General features: G+C 34.0%; 3 protein-coding genes across 3 annotated transcripts in view; all 3 read left to right on the plus strand.

Annotated features, from left to right (window-relative positions):
- The first annotated feature begins 36 nt into the window (after positions 1-36).
- LOC111498285 lies at positions 37-1,631 on the plus strand. Its single transcript, XM_023149411.1, has one exon. It carries the CDS (start codon positions 105-107, stop codon positions 1,356-1,358), a length of 1,254 nt encoding a protein of 417 aa, XP_023005179.1. The 5' UTR covers positions 37-104; the 3' UTR covers positions 1,359-1,631.
- A 1,787-nt stretch (positions 1,632-3,418) lies between these two features.
- On the plus strand, positions 3,419-5,449 carry LOC111498287 (40S ribosomal protein S5-like). The gene is made up of 5 exons (XM_023149415.1): positions 3,419-3,524; positions 4,054-4,163; positions 4,756-5,027; positions 5,107-5,310; positions 5,390-5,449. The coding sequence occupies exons 2-5, from the start codon at positions 4,056-4,058 to the stop codon at positions 5,442-5,444; spliced, it is 639 nt and encodes a 212-aa protein (XP_023005183.1). The 5' UTR covers positions 3,419-3,524; positions 4,054-4,055; the 3' UTR covers positions 5,445-5,449.
- Positions 5,450-7,896: 2,447 nt separating this feature from the next.
- Positions 7,897-19,330, plus strand: part of LOC111498615 (ubiquitin carboxyl-terminal hydrolase 12) — a 16,608-nt gene continuing 5,174 nt past the window's right edge. The window contains exons 1-17 of the mRNA XM_023149920.1: positions 7,897-8,054; positions 8,334-8,397; positions 8,633-8,777; positions 8,872-9,029; positions 11,551-11,816; positions 11,889-12,107; positions 12,263-12,371; positions 12,458-12,573; positions 13,168-13,266; positions 14,479-14,588; positions 15,520-15,594; positions 16,652-16,730; positions 16,851-16,997; positions 17,096-17,176; positions 17,466-17,585; positions 18,461-18,583; positions 19,174-19,251. Of these exons, the coding sequence (XP_023005688.1) occupies positions 8,025-8,054; positions 8,334-8,397; positions 8,633-8,777; positions 8,872-9,029; positions 11,551-11,816; positions 11,889-12,107; positions 12,263-12,371; positions 12,458-12,573; positions 13,168-13,266; positions 14,479-14,588; positions 15,520-15,594; positions 16,652-16,730; positions 16,851-16,997; positions 17,096-17,176; positions 17,466-17,585; positions 18,461-18,583; positions 19,174-19,251 (2,019 nt within the window). The 5' untranslated portion in view covers positions 7,897-8,024. The remainder of the gene's footprint in view (positions 8,055-8,333; positions 8,398-8,632; positions 8,778-8,871; positions 9,030-11,550; positions 11,817-11,888; positions 12,108-12,262; positions 12,372-12,457; positions 12,574-13,167; positions 13,267-14,478; positions 14,589-15,519; positions 15,595-16,651; positions 16,731-16,850; positions 16,998-17,095; positions 17,177-17,465; positions 17,586-18,460; positions 18,584-19,173; positions 19,252-19,330) is intronic.

A 19,330-nucleotide genomic window follows, 5' to 3' on the forward strand; every position in this document is an offset into this window, starting at 1 on the left:
TTCAATTACCGAATCTACCCTCCCCGTTGCCTTCAACACTACGAATCTCGCTCGCTCACTCGGCAGCATCAAGCAGTAGCAGAGCTGAAAACTGAGCTTCATCAATGGGGTCCGTTTCTCTGAAAATCGGAGATGGAACCGCCAGATTCAAGAAGGCAACTCTTTGTTCTTCAGCACTCAACATTCTCATGCTCATTTCTGTTATCACCACAAATCTCTTCGCCTTGTACGCCTTCACTTACTCTCCGAAAGATCGCGAAGTCCATTCGCTCAATCGCACGCACAAGAACGTTTCTCTCATATCGGAACAAGTTTCTTTAATTCTTAGAGAGATCGATGCTTCTCAGAAGAAGCTTGCTCAGATGGAGAAGGAAATTCTTGGTTATGAAAGCATCGATCTCTCCAGATCCAATGTCGCAAACGAGCTCAAACTCTTTCTCCAGCGCCATCCTCTTCCTCTTGGTAAAGATTCGAAAAGTGGAATCACTGAAATGGTTGCATCCATCGGGCATTCGTGTGAGAAATCGATGGACCTTTTGTCGCAGTATATGAATTACAAGGTCTCTGGACCTTGTCCTGACGACTGGAGCCTTGCTCAGAAGCTGATTCTTCGCGGATGCGAGCCCTTGCCGAGGCGGAGGTGTTTGGTCAAATCTGTTCCGAAGACAGGTTTGCAACCTTTCCCTCTGTCTCTGTGGAAACCTGTAAGTGATAAGATTGTTATGTGGAGTGGACTTGGATGCAAAAATTTCCAGTGTCTGAATAGTAAGAAATTGGGCAGGGATTGTGTTGGTTGCTTTGATTTGGTTAAAGAATTTGAGAATCAGAGATTTGTCAAAGCCAAAGGGAAGAATGATTTTCCAATTGATGATGTTCTAGCTTTAACTGGTGGTGGTATCAGGATAGGTTTAGACATTGGGGGAGGATCTGGAACATTTGCTGCTAGAATGGCTGAGAGAAATGTGACCATTATTACCTCTACTTTGAACATTGATGCCCCATTCAGTGAATTCATTGCTGCAAGAGGGTTGTTTCCTCTGTTTTTGAGTATAGATCATAGATTCCCTTTCTATGACAATGTGTTTGATTTGGTTCATGTCTCTAATGGATTGGATACTGGTGGAAAGCCTGAAAAACTGGAGTTCCTCGTGTTCGATATCGATCGGATCTTAAGGGCGGGTGGATTACTTTGGCTGGATAACTTCTATTGTGCTAATGATGAGAAGAAAAAAGCTTTAACTCGCTTGATCGAGCGGTTTGGATTCAAAAAACTGAAGTGGGTCATTGGGGAGAAATCTGAATCAGGCAAATCCGAGGTCTATCTGTCTGCTGTTCTACAGAAGCCTGTAAGAGTATGATCATCAAACTAGCTTCAGCAGGAAAGGGACAAGAGGTACGAGATAATTGTTTTTTCTCATCTTTGATTATCAAAATATTGAGTGAATTTGGTAATAGCATCCTCATTACATGTTTCAAAAGTGAAATAATGAATAGCATCAATTATTCTGATTACTTGTATACTAGCTGCTATTGAGAAGGATACAGCATTAGATCAGTCACTTAGATGTTGTCTTTTTTGTTCTCAATGGAAATGCATTACTTGGAATGGAATTTGAAGCCACTTTCCTTATTACACACCCTTATGAAAGAATGTTTCGTTCTCCTTGACGTGGAATCTCATAATCTACTCCCTTCAAGGCTAGCGTCTTCACTGACACATCGTCTCGTCTAGTGTCCACCCCTTTAGGGTTCAGTCTCCTCGCTAGCACATTGCCCGGTGTCTAGCTCTAATACCATTTGTGACGGCCCAAACACCACTGCTAGCAAATATTGTCCTCTTTGAGTTTCCTCTTAAAGTTTTTAAGACGCGTATGCTAGGGAGAGACTTACACACTGTAAAAAATGTTTCGTTCTCCTCTCCAACTACGTGGGATCTCACAATTAGCCTTTTTGAATCTTATTTCGAAAGTTTGGAATACCATTAAAGATACCCATCAATGTTATGAGCTCTTCCTCGGGTAATAAAATAGAGATGGCATAGCTTGATATTCTTTTGCCATAGTCATGAATTTAGTATTAGTTGAAAAGATGAATTTAGTATGAGTGTAAGTTGATTAATAAACCAAGATCATTATGCCTAAATCATCTTAATACTTAGATTCGTGTTCGTGTGTATTTTTATGTTGGTTGATTTATATTTATAATATGAAAAAGATGCTAATTTACGAGGTATGAATTTTCATACTATTGGAAACATATTGATTTATATAGCGTATATTACTTATTGTATACCATTGAAATTATACCACCTTTTAGCTTATTTATTTTTAAAAGGAGAGTTTTAATTTTGAATATTTGAAATTTTGTAGAATAGTTAATAACATATTTAGTTCTATTTCCAATAAATTTTATAGGTGGAAGATCGAAACATTAACATTTGAGATGCTAATTATTATTTTATCGATTAAGTTTTCAAAATGGTGCTAACATTTTGTTCTACAAAATCATCCTAAAACATTAGAAAATAGCACAGAAAAAAAAAACTATTATGTAAAAAGAAAAAATGAATACCCTAAAATAGAATAATTAAATCTATTAATTAATGTAATAGAATTTTAATTAAATACAACTTATAAGAAATTATAATATAAAATAATAAATCATTATCATCTATATTTTTAAATATTAGACTTACAATTCTAAAGATTAAAAAAAATGATAAATAAAATTTTAAGGCATATTAATATATATATATATATATATATATATATATATTTTGTTTTCTAATCCACAAATTTACCCAAAAAAAACATAAAAGGTTTAAATATTAATGTATTGTTATTTCATCCTGATCTCTAATCTTATAAAATATAAATTTATTTAATTTTAGTTAATTTTTTAAAAAGCATTTTAAAGGAGAAAATAAGTCCTTCTCGGCCCTTTACTTTATTGGGGACCAGATAAATTTTTAAGAAAATAGATAAAAAAAAATCTTGAGACAACTAATTGATTCATGGTACTAATAATATGAAATTATAAATTTAGTATATGGGCTTAAATATACAATATTTTTAATTTTACTTTTATTTTTTAATTAATTAACTAACGTTCTTTTGTGTGGAATATAGAGTGATTTGAGCTACAATATTTTAATTCTCGCGGAGTGTCAAATGGTTACGAGGATTAAAGTTTTTTATTTAATATATATATATATATATATATATATATATATATATATATATATAATATATTATTTTTTGTTCATGTAATTTAACACTATTGAACGAATAAAAAAAAAAGGATGTGATATAATAAATCATGTAAAAAAAATATAAAAAAGAAAAGAAAATTAAAGAAAATGGATTTGGGCCTTTGGCAGCACAGTATGAGTCCACTTGCGTTCTTAAATTAAAAGCAAGCCTTATTGTTTCCTTCGTTTAACCCTAGCTGCCGTTCCTGCGCTGCTTCTTCTCTCTCCCTATCTATCTCTCCGCTTCAGTTTCTCCATCAAGCTGCCTGTCGGAGTAAGTTTTCTCTAATTAAGCTCTGTGATTGTTTATCGTTACTGTTTCCTCAGTGTTTATTCCGATGGTTTTCTATTTGTTGAATCTTCTGATATTATTTTGTTGATATGGAGAATGTATTTATGGATATTGTTGGTCGTTTTCTTCCATGAATATTAGGGATATTTGTTTCTTTTACTGCTTTTGGATTTTCTGTTGCGCAGTTTTTGATTGCTTCCATGATTCATTTTTCATGCTTGAATGTGTTCTGCTTGCTCGGATTCTATCATCGGTCAACTATAGCACTCGTGATATCGTTTAGTAATGGAAATATCTGACTAGTTTTTAAAGAAAATCTTAATTTATTTTCTTTGTAGTTGTCCAATGGTAGTAAGCCAATGCTGTTTGTTGTTATATGTTGAAATTACTGCATTGAAGAAGAAAATTACACAGGAGACACCTTATATTTGGGATTGTTATCATTGTTATTTTCTCTCTATGGTTTTTACGCTTTCAATTTGTATTAAACCTGATTTGCGATATTTTTCAGAAATGGATGCTGCGGTTGCGGTTGCGGTTCCGGTGGATGCAGGTCAGGAACTCACCCAGCCTCACCACGATGTGAAGCTTTTCAACCGCTGGACCTTTGATGATGTCCAGGTTACTATTTTTTTTTTTTCTCTAATGATCTGTTTGTTTACTGCCTTTTATGGATGCCACACCTACTTTTATGCAATTTCTGATGCTGGCTTTTCTCTGAGGTTTTTCTTTTTGCTGTTCCCCACACCGAAGCTTGGTTTTTAGATTTAGGAACTGTCCGATGATTGAATTCAATGTTAGTTAGGCTCGCTATGGACTTGTTAATATCTCTACTGGGATTTAAATTATTGTCCCAAAATCCTACTGTAAGGTGCAACGTGTACTATGCTAAACATTGCTACTTGTTTGTCCAATTAATTATCAAGAATCAAAGTTTTAGAGTCAAGAAATAAGTAGTCACCCTTGATGAATGATGACAGAGATGAGATGATAGACTTGTCTTTTATCAGATTATGTTTTTTTCTCCCTACTTTAGTGTTGTTTTGCTGCTTATTGTGATAATGAAGGCAATTTATGGGTTAACTTCATTTGTGATGAATTCACTGGTCAATTTTATTGTGGTCCGTACCATTTTGCTTTGATTTGGTAGGTTCAGCAAAAACTTGATACCACCCACATTTTCTAATTGTGTCTGATGGGTATGGTGTTGCAGGTTAATGACATGTCTCTGGGGGATTACATTGGAGTTGCACCTTCCAAGCATGCAACCTATGTTCCACACACTGCTGGCCGATACTCTATGAAGCGTTTCAGGAAAGCTCAATGCCCAATTGTTGAGAGACTTACAAACTCCCTCATGATGCACGGAAGAAACAATGGGAAGAAACTAATGGCTGTGAGGATTATCAAGCATGCAATGGAAATCATCCATCTACTAACTGATCTTAATCCTATTCAAGTTATCGTCGACGCTGTTGTCAACAGGTATGCGTTAGTGGTGCACTGACTTTCACCGTAGAAGTGTTTTATTTGTTTGGCTTATCAGTCCGTTATGATTTGGCAGTGGTCCACGTGAAGACGCTACACGAATTGGTTCGGCTGGTGTTGTTAGGCGTCAAGCTGTGGATATCTCCCCTCTGCGACGTGTGAATCAAGCAATATACCTTCTCACAACCGGTGCTCGTGAAGCTGCCTTTAGAAACATCAAGACAATTGCCGAATGTTTGGCTGATGAACTCATCAACGCTGCTAAGGGCTCATCAAACAGGTAAATATTATAGAATCCCACACTAAGTTCTCATTTATTCTTCTGTACAAGATGACATTGTGTTCTTCTGTTCTTGCAGCTACGCTATCAAGAAAAAGGATGAGATTGAGAGAGTTGCGAAGGCCAACCGTTAATGGAATAGAGAGAGAGATCAATGGTACAACAGGAGTTTTGTTTTGTTGTTCTTTATTAAAGTTTCTATGGACATGGTGTTGTTTTGTTGTGAATGTTCTTATTTTATTTTTCTAGTTGCTAGAATCATTTAATACTTAATTAAGGTTTAAGAGTTTTGATATGGATGAGATATTAGTTTATATTTAATTTTGGATAAATTGCTTTGCATTTTAACCACATTGAATGTGATTCTCTCTCTACTATAGTTTCTTTTTAATAATAAATCTTAGGTTTTTTTGGTGGGTTATTAGTAATTTAATGTTGTGTTGAATTGAATTTAAATTTAGATTTCCATATTGTAGCAGTAAGTTTTTTTTACCGACCAAATGAATTTTTACATCACCTTTTTATTACCTTTGGAATATCTTTGTAAATAAAGTCGAAATTTTAGTTTGTTTTTTTTTTAAATTCAAGAATAAAATGAGTTAAAATTTTTATTGATTTAAATACTGGTTTTAATTAAACGACCTGGAATATTAAAAATGATTTTAAAGTGATTAATTTATTCACGTTTGTAATAAATGCAATTGTTTTTAAATGAAATGAAATTAAACTAAAGTTTATGGTAAATTGAAATAATTAAATCACTTGCGCAAAATATTTTTTTTTTTATATATAATTTGTCTCCAAATTTTTTAATTTCTATTAAATAGATTTTTTTTACTGATAAATCTCTTTTTTATCTTTTAATTTTCTCTAGTAATATGGATATATTTTAAAATTGGTAAGATGAATATTAATGATGTTTTTAAAATTGTGTATTAAACACAAAATTAAAAGTTTGTAAATTTATTATTACCGAACTTATAATTTAACCAATATCTTATTTAAAATATTTCTTAAAGTAAAATATTTTTAGGAAAAAATATTTTACAAAAAATGCTTAAACTTCAAGATATTTCAAATCCATCCCAAAGTTGTAACTTTAACATTCTCAATTATAAACATCTAAATTTAGCCAATTATTTATTTTTTTCTAAAAGCAATTTAGATTTCAAACTAATATTTAAATTTTATAGTATTTACTAAATATATTTAATTATTTAATAAAGTAGACTTTTGGGTCTTATTATATTACATGTTCATATTATATATATGATTGTCCAAAACTCCAAAACACATGGTCGTTTGGTGGATTACGTCGATATAAACTAAACGGAAAGCTTCGAATACTCTTATTTTAGATTCGATAATGACAACTTTTTTTTTTTTTTAGTTAAAATTTAAATGCATGTATAAAAATATATTTTTTATCATATGCAAATGTTTGCACATTGAATATACTTTTTGTCCTATTCTTATTTTATTTCTATTTTTTTTACACTTGTATACATTATGGAAGACAAGTCTCGAGTATGTTTCAAGATTCCTTCAACTACGATGTATAATTTCTAGGGTTGTGTTAGGTATCGTGGTTGTTAGTAATGTGACATAAACGATTAGTAGTTAACAAAAGCTTATACGTATATGATTAGCATACACATAAAATGAATGTCCTAGGACTTAGTTTGATGAATTGTATGTTGTATGATTAGTATGCGTTACTACAACAATTAACCTGTAGGTTATGGAGACTGTCAGCCGTGTGATGAATGATATGGACGTCAATCATGTGAATTATGAGTATTGTTTTTTGTATCGTGGGACCTTATGTATTTTGTGTGACTGTCTCAATCATAGGTTACTCTCCTAGTCACAATTCATATGTATATATAATATGGTTTACGTTTTGTGTATCTATATTTTCGTGGGTTTCAATTGTGTAAGGGACGTATGCTCATAGTTAGGCAAAAGGAAGACGGTAAATATGCTAGACTAGTAGGTCAAAGTACACACACATCGGATTCGCGTCGAGAATAAAAAGTAATGCACCTCTAATTATATCCGACACATAAGTGAAGCGGAGTCGGAGTCGGTGATAACTACAACTATATTATTCGTCTAAAAATCAAAACTTAATTTATTAATTAAAAGAAAAGTCAAAAAATCAGCAAAAGAGGTATTTAGTTTACTACTTTTTCACTATTTTCAAAATTAAAATCTTTTGAAACGAGAAATTTACGGATAGTTAAATAAACAGATATTTAGTCTATCACGTGCATCCGCACGTGGTTCTCACGTGATGCAAAGTCATCAGTTTAAAAACCTCGTGTCAATTTCTGAATGGCGAACTTATATTATACCATATATCGTATCTGCAGCGGAACTTCAGGTCGCCGCCATTTAAATTCCCATTTTACCCTCGGCTTTTTCTTTATTGACCATCCACGTCCCTTCCTCACAAAGTAAAATTACAGGCTATTTTTCATTATTTATTTATTTATTTATTTATTTATTTTTATGAACCAGCTCTCTCTCTCTCTCTCTCTCTCTCTCTCTCTTTCTCTCTCTCTCTCTCTCCCTCGCTCGCTCGCTCGCTCGAGTGTTGCAGGATTTTTTTTTTTTTCTTTTTGGCCTTCGTTTCTCTCTTACTGTTTCAAGTTATACGTGTTTTGCTTGTTCTGTGATTCATCGATCGGACTGTCATCTTCTCTCCGTCAATGACTATGATGACTCCTCCACCTCTTGATGTAATTTAGCTAATCTAATTCAGTTTCTGTTCTTGTTTTTTTTTGTTTTGTTTTTCGTCCTCGTCGTCGTCTTTTGATTGTTTGTCTGTTTGTTTTGGTGTCATTTGCTGTTCTTTGAATTTTGATCTTAGGGATTTGATTTTGGTTCGGACGTCAAATTGAGTTGAGAATTCAAGAACTTGGTTTATTAGATTGCTAGAGCTTTAGGGTTTCGATTCAGTCTTTGTGGGCTTGAGTTTCATCGTTTGGAAGATCTGATTTGCGTGTTTTGATTTGCAGCAAGAAGATGAGGGGATGCTTGTACCGCATTCGGATGTAGTGGAGGGTCCTCAGCCGATGGAAGGTTTATATTTAGCCTGCTTGACTAGTCTACTATTTGAATTTTATGATCTTTTTAGTTCCCTATGGTTTTGAAGTTAATGCGTTTACAATTCACTGGAAGAGGGGATGTTTAGGGTTTTTTTATTTTTTATTTTATTTTTTTTGTGGTGTGACTTCAGTTTCATCATGTGATGATCCCATTTTGTGTTGAGGCATTGATCTGTTTTTTTTACATTTTCGCGATTGGTTTATGTCAGCTCAAGTGGAGCCTTCTGGCGCCGTGGAGAACCAGCAAGTGGAGGACCCCCCACCCATAAAATTCACATGGAGAATAGAGAACTTCTCTAGGTTAAACATGAAAAAGTATTATTCTGATACGTTTTCAGTTGGCGGATATAAATGGTACGTTCTTTATTTCATTTTCATTTGCGAGATTGTAATTTGGGCCATTTAGTGCTGTAGCTAGTAGTTGATTTGAGTTTGTTGGTTTCATCAGGCGGATATTAGTTTTTCCAAAGGGAAACAACGTGGACCACCTGTCAATGTATTTGGATGTTGCAGACTCTGCAACATTGCCGTATGGTTGGAGTAGATATTCGCAATTCAGCTTGGCTGTGGTTAATCAGGTCCATAAAAAATATTCAATACGGAAGGGTAAGTACTTTAATCGCTTGTAAGGGAAATATTTTAATCACTTGTCGATTGATATGTTGAGTATTAGATGAAAACTAGCACTACAAAAATATTTGTGTTTTTCAGACTCTCTCTTTCCCCCCTTTTTGAAGCATGGGCAATTAGCTTTCATATGTTTTCTCCCACTTTTCCCAAATGGTTCACTAAGTTTTATACTTCTTTATTTGTTTCAAGTTCACTAATATAGAAAATGATACTAAATGTCCAACATGATCGTCGAAGTTATTGGAGAAAGAAAAAATCTTTCAAATCACAGTTTTAGAGAAAAAAAAGAATGTACCAAATACAGAGAAGATAAGAAATAAAACGAATGTATAACAACTTACAAGCAAAGATTCCAGAAGGATCTGTACTCTATAGGACAACACAATGATTACTGTACATGGGAAGAAGTTGACAGTTTGAATAATAGATATGAGTGGAACTAATTCATCAATCTCACAATCAATAAAGGTTTTTCGATATGAAAATCAAAATGGAATCTTCTCCAAGTCCAAATAAGTCAGGAAATTTTTGGAAAGGGCTTCAAAATAAAGAAGGGAAATTGTGATGAAAGGTAGTAGCCTCCTTAGAGTTCTCAGACAACATTGGATCACCTTTTATGAGTTATGAATGGTGTCCAATGACCCTGATTAGGACTTAGGAGTACCTTATGCCTCAAGATTCAAAGGAATAATGCCAGAACTATTTTGATAGAAGTAAAATATTTTACACCTTTTATTCCCAATGGACCACCCCCCTCAGATGGCTCGGTACAATACTTCATTAGCTAAATGCCAGTCACTTCTCTCCTCAACCACCTCCCGCAGAAAATTTCTCATACTCTTGGGCCAACTTCACTTTAACCTGTGTTTGGATTTTCAAAAGAGATGGAAAGTACTGTGAAATTTCATGTTTGGATATCAATATGACAAAAGACAATAGTTGTTAATACTGATTTGAGGTCTACACAAAGGCCTTCTTCCTTGTAAGTTTGTTGTATTCCTTGTAAGATTGAATGGTATGTTTTTTTGCGGGGAGGAACAATTTCTTTGATAGAATGAAATAAAAAAGATTTAAACACTCCTAGCCACAAAAAGTTGTATTACGTGAAAGATCTCCAATTGATAATTAAAGGGCGAAAGACTTTAATATGAAAAAGGATGTTTACATTTACATCAATGGAGTGAATTAAAGACAACCAAATCTATGAAAGTTAAAAAATTGGTGACCATATCTCTGAAAATTCGGCCATTTCTCTCACACCAAAGAGACCAAGACAAGCTAACCGTAAAATCTTCTTTGGACCATGAAAAGGATGACCACAAAAATCAAAGCTAAGAGATCAAAAAGATTATTAGTTCAAGCCATACTCCAACCAAAAGTTTCCGGCATACAAGTCCAACAACCATAAGCAAAGGAACAGCAAACAATGGGTTCTGCTGGAGTCTTGTTGTTGGACAAGCACACGAGAAGGAGATATGGCACATTGCAGCATTTTTCGTTGTAAACAATCAACAGTATTAACACTTCCCATGACTAGGTTCCCTCAAAGAAGCCTTTATTTTCTTTGGATAGACATCTTGATAAAGAACAGAGTAAAAGTTGTTAGAAGTTGGACCATTGGATTGAATCAGATCTGCCATCAAAGAACTTTCAGTAAAAGACTTTGAAGGATCAAGAGGCCAAATCTAAGAATCATGTGAGCTCCTCGAGGGTACCAATTGGTTACTTGTACTTTAATTCTTTAAAAAAAACTTTGAGGATGATTGAATGGTATTTAAAAGTTTTCTGTTTGTGTTTATTTTGTATATTTATGACATAACTACTTGGTTACTTCTCCTTTCATTTTCTAAAAAGCATGTATTCATCTTTCCAGAGGAAGATTTAAAAATTGTGTTATTTATGATTTGCTTTCTTTTTTCTTTTAGATTGACTTTCCTTTGGGTCAAAACTGTTTATGTTTATTCCCCTACAATTTCCTATTATATAAAAGCATGTATTCATCTTTTCAGAGGAAGATTTAAAAATTGCATTATTTATGATTTTTTTTTCTTTTAGATTGACTTCTCTTTGGACCAAATCTATTTATGTTTATTTCCCCACAATTTCGTATTATATATTGGCTGAAGATTACTACTTCATAGAAATAAATTATTTGCCTCTTGGCTAGTGGAGATTACTTTTATTTTAAGTGTTTCTTGTTTGCTATTAATTATGTGGTCCACATTTAGCAAGAAAGTAAGAGAACTAGTGTTTTCAAGAGGCCTGACACTTAAATTAGTTAACATCCCGTTTTTTATTTCATCGATTTTTTTGCTTCAATTGGTTGCGATTTTGATGCGTTTGTTAACTGATCAGAAGCCTGATATCCTATTTAGGATCTTGCTTTTAACTGAAGAAATTTAGTGCATGAAGGAAAAGTGGGACCACATGTTTATGCGAACTTTATTGTTTGGGATTAAGCAATGATATATTTTTCTCTTCATGTCTAACTATGCAGACACAAAGCACCAATTCAATGCTAGAGAAAGTGATTGGGGTTTTACATCATTCATGCCTCTTAGTGATCTTTATGATCCTAGTCGAGGGTACCTTGTAAATGACACATGTGTTGTTGAAGCTGAGGTTCTGGTTCGTAAAGTTCTTGATTACTGGTCATATGATTCCAAGAAAGAAACTGGATTCGTGGGTCTTAAGAACCAAGGGGCAACTTGTTACATGAATTCTCTTCTTCAGACACTTTACCATATACCTTACTTCAGAAAGGTATGAAAACGTTCCATAGTTCCTTTATTTGTCTTATGGCGGGTTTCTTAATTTCTGAGTCTGTATATCCAGGCTGTTTACCATATGCCGACAACTGAGAATGACATGCCTTCTGGAAGCATCCCTTTGGCTCTTCAAAGTTTGTTCTATAAACTTCAATTTAATGCCAGCAGTGTTGCGACTAAAGAACTTACCAAATCTTTTGGATGGGATACATATGATTCTTTTATGCAACATGATGTGCAAGAACTCAATAGGGTTTTGTGTGAAAAGCTTGAAGATAAAATGAAGGTATGGTACATGATACTGGAATTTGCTTCTTTGATGAATGCTTATAAAATATAGACAATCCTATATGCATTGACTTGGCCCAATATCTTTTGACATGACTCGTGTGCATGTTATTATGTTTATCTTTTTCTTTTACAATTATTCTTTTGGTCCAGGGAACTGTTGTGGAGGGGACAATACAGCAGTTATTTGAGGGGCATCACATGAATTACATTGAATGTATTAATGTTGACTACAAATCTACGAGAAAGGAGTCATTTTATGGTACTTCTGGTTTGAAAACCACTATTTGAAATTTTTAATTGATTTAAGTTTGTTTAGCTGGATTTTTCTTTGGGTGGATTTGGCAGATCTCCAGCTTGATGTGAAAGGTTGTAATGATGTCTATGCATCTTTTGATAAGTATGTGGAAGTTGAACGTCTTGAGGGTGATAACAAGTATCATGCAGAAGAGCATGGCTTGCAGGTTCGTACTGTAGATAATTTTAAGGACTTTGTGTTAGGATAAGTAGGACCTGATGTTATTCTCTTTCTTATTTCTGGTGTTGTTTCTAATGAAAGCATAGCTATTTTCATTCATTTATGTGTCTTTTTTAAAATCATTTACGTTTAATATCTGAAAAGTTGGCAACCTATCAATTGGGTATGTGTGGCTCATTTGCTCTCCGGATAATTGTCCAGATTTTATTGTTTGTTTTTTGCTTACATCCTTATAATTTCTATTTTTGTGTTTTTTGTTTATAGGAACCACTAGGTGGGGAAAACCCATTCTTGTTTTCCCTTTCCCTTTTCTTTTCTTTTTCCTTCTCCTTTTCTTTTTGGTTTATAGGAATTACTAGGTGGGGAAACACCCATTCTTATGTAGCCTTTGAATTATCTAGAATTCAATTGGTTTATGATATAAACTTAGTTTTGCAAACAACCACATGAAAAAAAGTTTAAACTGAAATCCTTCTTGAATCTAGTATTCTAGAAATGTGGGACAGTTCAACTTTTTGAGCTATCTGAGGAAGTAATTCTTTTAATTTACTTTTCCTGCATGAATTAATGTTTGTTTCAGGAAGCTAAGAAGGGTGTCTTGTTTATTGACTTCCCTCCAGTCCTCCAACTTCAGCTGAAGAGGTTTGAATATGATTTTATGCGGGACACAATGGTGAAGGTCAGTAATGGAAACATACCATGGCATGGTTTAGCATTAATTACTCTTGCATACATCCATTCTCTATATCTTAGTAGCTCTCGTGTATTGTTTTGATGGTGGAGATACTTGGATTTGAATGCTGATAATTTTTTTTAATCAATATGTTATTATTTTCTTCATTTGTTTTCATTTCTTCTACAGGGCTGAATAACAATTAATAATTATTGTATATCTCCATAGTTTTCTTTCTACTTTTATTTGTATATTATTTTATAAGAAACAAGAACTTGAAATGAAAAAGAGGAAGCTATCTTATAGGACATCACTCCTCAACTTATGTTGGAGTCAACTTGGAAATCAATGAGCGTACTTTGAATTACTATGACTATGGGTTGAGAATTTGAATTTGCTGACCTTTCTCAGGCTTAAACCTATATAAATTTCCGGAATTTGGTTTTTGCTCTCTCTTGAATAGGATTCCAAAGTCTTGGAAGTGGTGATGCCCTCTTTGAACGGTTTGGAGTGTTAACATCAAAATTAGTAGACGTTTCAACAAAGGGTCCTGGCCTTGACAATGCTTGGAAGTGTAACTTTAGAATGGGTCTTCCCCTCCCTCTCCTATCTGCCAACTCGCTAATGATACCATGATACCCCTGGTCCCTCTTTTCCCCAGCACACTCAATGACCATTTTGTAGCCCTGCCCTCTACAATAAACCAGAGGACTGATTGTGATCTTTGTTGCATCAACTTTCTTGAACCAAACGAGGGTTTCCATCTGTTGAGAAGAATCAAGCCCACTTTCACTGTCTCCCTTACGCTTCAACAACGTTCGAAAGTCAATGTCATGTCAATTATTTATTTGTTCATACCAAGCGTTTTTTTTCCAAGGGAAACATAGTTTTAAAGCCTCATAAGTAATATGAGGTGGTGAATAGGGTGCAAAAATTTGAGATTAAGGCTCATCTGTGAAGGAACCTTCTGTTTGAAACTTGTTGGATTTATGGGCCCAACCTACTGGTGGGCCCGTTCAGAGAACTTATGGAGGGAAAAGACAATTGGGTTGACTGACATGATGTGTTTTGATTGGATCTGCAATATACAGTCAATTATTTTTCTTTCTTTTCTCGTCTCTCTTTTTCCTATGTATGTAGGAATGTTGGTCTCTTATATCAAATTTTCTTTCAGCTGTTTTGCATCAGACAACATTTTAAAGTGATTTTGACTTGCAGATAAATGACCGCTATGAGTTTCCTCTTCAACTAGACCTTGATAGGGAGAATGGAAAGTATCTATCGCCTGAAGCAGATAGGAGCGTTCGCAACCTTTACACACTTCATAGGTATAGCCATGGTAGTGCTTTGTGTTGGGAGTTTTTAAAGAAGATGTTTCTGGTGATCAACTTTTCAATATGAGCCTTGTTCTTTGTATTTCTGTAGATTTATTTTCTTATTTCCGGATTCATTTTTCCTGGAAAATTTCATAATGAATTATTAATTTTATATTACTAAGAAACACAATTTGAACAAAATAACCCCTTTCTGGTGTGAAAGTAAATCTTCCACAGCAAAAAACGCGAGTACTAAGATAGGATGAGCATAATCTAACTCTTAAAGAAAACTTCCCAACAAGAATTAATATTAAATGAAGAGTAATTGCAAAGTTCTTTGGACAGAGAACCACAAAACTACATTTAGTTTTACAAGATCAAACCTTTTCTCGTGAATAAGCTTGTGCTTTCAAATAAGCATCAGTTTCTTTCTGTCTAAATACTCTGCACAATTTACTTGACCACTTTCATCTATGGAATTTTTGCGTTCCTCTTTGAGTCATGATCTCAGAGAAGATCGGAAAATATTCTTTTACAGCCTTCCAATGAAGAACCCCAAAGCCTTTCATATAAAGCCAATAGATTTCTGCTCTAGGGGCATGAAAGAATTAGCTGGCTGAAGATCCATCAGGCACAACACACAGCAGCTTGGACTTAGATTCCGAGGACAGATTTTGTCCCTTTGACCCCTCCCTCTTCATTTATGGAGCATCCAAAAACTAAACTCATACTGTCAAGCTTTAACCGTTTCCATGCATGTACATCTTAAAGGAGCAATGATTTCCTTGCTGCTTTTAATGGCTTCAACGGATGGATGTGGTCTACTTGAATTTATTTATGTTCCATATTTTGTTCCTGTTATGTTTAGTTTTCTTCATATAGTTGTACCGAATTTTAAAATGTGAAGAATCAACCTCTAACTTGTTTTAATTTTCTGATGCAGTGTGTTGGTACATAGTGGTGGTGTCCATGGTGGGCATTATTATGCTTTTATCAGGCCAACCTTATCTGATCAGTGGTATGCATGATTTTTTTTTTCTTTTTTTTAATGAAAAATCCATTGACGAATGAAATGAAAAAGGAAGTCAAGTATCACTCACAATCACGAATAGGTGGATTATGAGAAAAAGGAGTAAAAAAAAAACAATATTTACATTACACCAATAAAGAGAATTAAAAATGAGCAAATCCATAAAACTATCAAAGGTGTAATGTTGATTATTGAAAATCTGCCAATATTCCTGAATCACCAAAGAGTCCAAAGGAACATTCGATTGAAAGCAACCTTATTTGATCAGTTGTATGCATGATTTTCATAGAAAAATTTCAGACATTTCCTTTGTCACTCAAATGTGTACTGTTTCTTCGCAGACATATATGTGGGTACATTTAGTCTGGCTCCTTTTATTTGGGTTGTATTTTATGTACTCCCCTTGTATTCTTTCACTCATTCTTCTTGCCAATTTGACATTTCATAAGAAAAGAAAAAATGGGCCCTTGCACATATGTACATGGTAAATGTATGTGGAAGAGTGCACACAGATGTTATTTGCTCATACTTGTCCAGTTATTATGAGTAATAATTATCTGTATGTTTTGTCCATGATTAGGTCCTATTTCAAAATCCATTAACCATGGCATGTAAATTTCCTCTCCCTTTAGAGGGGATTTCTCTTACTCTTCTTTAACGACGGTTTGTTTATCCTTGTATCGGTACAAGATTTTCTGAGGATAGGGTAGAGGTCCCATGGGTATATATGAGAATGACAATGATATGGGATTATATTATATTATATTATGTTTTTAGTTAGTCATTAGGTTTGGGTTAATTTGTTTTTATTGTTTGTTAGTTTGTATTTAGCGCCTGAACACTCGGCGGATATTTTAAAAAATTGTATTTTAGCTTTATTTTTTGACTATTTATTTTGAGGAATTTTAATCACAATGTCTATTTACTGAGAATGATTCCTTCTTGAGTTTCTCGACTTTGTACTTTTAACATGCCTATAATGCATACCATGAGTACTATTTTGTTACGTAAGTTATTTGGTTCAAGTTTCATTAATTTATTTTAGGTACAAATTTGATGATGAGCGTGTGACAAAAGAAGATACGAAGAGAGCATTAGAAGAGCAATATGGTGGCGAGGAAGAGGTGATGTAACTTTCTTAATGAACCTGTCTCGCTTTCCCCTTAATTAAGTTCTTTGCTTGTTTGTCCAATTTATATTAACTTGGTTTTGTTCCACACTCCAATTTTTACTTTGTTTGACAGTTGCCCCAGACCAACCCTGGCTTCAACAACACTCCCTTCAAGTTCACCAAATATTCAAATGCATACATGCTTGTGTACATCCGTGAAAGTGACAAGGACAAAATAATTTGCAATGTGGATGAGAAAGACATAGCCGAACACCTTAGGGTAATTTTAGTTATTCTGACTATTTCTTTGTGACTAATGACTTCTAATAAAGTGTGGAAATATGTGGAAGCCAGCTGACTTTTCTCATCATCATACAGATAAGGTTAAAGAAAGAGCAAGAGGAGAAGGAAGACAAGAGGAGATATAAAGCGCAGGCCCATCTCTATGCTATTATCAAGGTTGTAGCTTCTCACTCTATTTCACGTTGGCAATATATATCATCCAAGGGTTGGGCCTATAATAAACGAGGCTGAACTGTGAAATAAGATACTTCTCAATTCATGAGGTCAAGACTCTGTGTCCACCTAAATGGGAATTTAATGTCTTAACAATTGGTTAAGATTGGAATTTATAGCATGAGCACCCATAGATATGAATTTTGAATTTCTATTTTTTTTCTGGTAGTTTATTATGGATCATGGTGGTATCTGAACAACTTGTGCCTGATCGAATTGATTATGCTGGTAGGTAGCACGAGATGTGGACCTTCAAGAACAAATAGGAAAGGACATATATTTCGATCTGGTTGATCATGACAAAGTTCACAGTTTTCGTATTCAGAAACAGATACCGTTTAATCTTTTCAAGGTACACTGTCTTTTAAAAACTGACATTAGTCGGGAAACCTCAATGTTTCGTATGACTCCTCCTAGCTTTTTAAACTCTCTTCCATATTGATTGTTCAATGTTGTCTTCCCTTAATTTGTTCTCATTTATTTTGAGAGAGAAATATAATTGTGTTTATGGCTTTCATTCCTCTATTCAGATGATGGTCTTTGTTTTGACATCTTTGGTATTCCATGCTCAAAAACTAGTTCTTCAAGTCTATTACTTATAACGCCTTGTGTGGAGTTCTCACTCCAAGTTTGTCTGTTCATTTTTGTAATTATTACCTTCTTTGTTTAATTGTTTTGTCTTTGTACATTTTAACCTGTTTTTTTTTTTTTATTATTATTATTATTATTATTTTTATTTCTTCACTTGGTGAAAGATCAGGCTCTTTTGTTTGGTATTAATCATGCCTTTCATGCTTATATAATTTTGTTTTTTCCTCAAGGAATGTTTGAGGATAAGGAAGATGTCGAGAACATTGATTTGATTCAGCTAAATTCCAAGGCTTCATAATGGTGTTTTATGCAAGCTATTTATTGTGAAGCCTTGAACTAATTGGGATCAGTTTCTATAGTGTTTTATTAATTGTGCTTGTACGGTATTTTAATTGAGTTCTTTATGGTGTTTATCCAAGGTTATCTTTCAATTTCTATTCTAATGATATTTTATTAATTGAGATGCTTTCTTGTCTTATCTCTAGTGTTTTTCTATGTTCTTTTTACTTCTTTTGGAGTTTGTATTCTTTGAATACTTTTGTTCCTTTTCTTTATTTCGATGAATTAGTTTGTTTCTTGTTAAAAAAAAAAAATGACAATTTTTCCTTTTCCAATTTGATTTGTGGTGGTGTGCAGGAGGAGGTTGCAAAGGAGTTTGGCATACCAGTGCAATTTCAGCGGTATTGGATTTGGGCAAAGCGACAAAATCACACGTATCGTCCTAATCGGCCATTAACTCTGCAAGAAGAATCACAATCTGTAATAATTTCCTCTATTCTTATATTCTTTTGCAATGTCCCAGAATTCTATTTAGTAGGCACAAGCACAATGCTTGTCTTTTTTTTGTCATAGGACGATTCATTTGTCATTTTCATTATCTTGAAATCACTGTTCAGTATCTTATGTTTTGGTTTTTCTTTTCTTATTATGTTTTTAATGTATTGATAATTAATAAGAAAATGAATTCCAGGGTTATTGTACATGCCAGCATCTAGTTGTGATATGAATTATAACGTCCAAACATTGTTTCTCTGATCCTATGTATTATAATATTTTAAAATTATAGTTTCTTTTAATTAATTCTTTCTCTTGAGGGCTTATTGGTCGTTAAACTCCAATTCTCTTAAACTTTGGTTTTTTTGTTATCAATATGGGGAACAGATAGATTATACACTCTTTTTCATGTCACCATCATGCTATTTGCTACTGATAGATTGACATTTTAATGCCTGTACATCTCATACTTTCTTGGATTTGCCTGCAATTCTTGCTGTAGCTGGCCATTATGATTTGCTGATGGTTCTGGTCTAACATGCAGTTCAGGCTAATGGGTAAATTTGACTTTTCAGGTTGGGCAGTTGAGGGAAGCATCCAACAAAGCTAGTAACGCAGAACTGAAGTTGTTTTTGGAAGTGGAGTTCGGATTGGTAACAGTTCTTATATTGATTTTTTTTTTTTTTTTTTTTGGGGGGGGGGGGGGGGGGGGGGGGGGGGGGGGGGGGGGGG

This window comes from Cucurbita maxima, unplaced genomic scaffold, assembly GCF_002738345.1.
Source record: "Cucurbita maxima cultivar Rimu unplaced genomic scaffold, Cmax_1.0 Cma_Scf00025, whole genome shotgun sequence".
NCBI lineage: Eukaryota > Viridiplantae > Streptophyta > Magnoliopsida > Cucurbitales > Cucurbitaceae > Cucurbita > Cucurbita maxima.

Excerpts from the sequence above, each read along its gene's own strand:
- LOC111498285 (XM_023149411.1), top strand. The coding sequence starts at position 105 with ATGGGGTCCGTTTCTCTGAAAATCGGAGATGGAACCGCCAGATTCAAG.
- LOC111498287 (XM_023149415.1), top strand. The coding sequence starts at position 4,056 with ATGGATGCTGCGGTTGCGGTTGCGGTTCCGGTGGATGCAGGTCAGGAA. Across the intron at positions 5,028-5,106 it reads GTCGACGCTGTTGTCAACAG|TGGTCCACGTGAAGACGCTA; the intron begins GTATGCGTTAGT and ends ATGATTTGGCAG. Across the intron at positions 5,311-5,389 it reads GCTAAGGGCTCATCAAACAG|CTACGCTATCAAGAAAAAGG; the intron begins GTAAATATTATA and ends CTGTTCTTGCAG.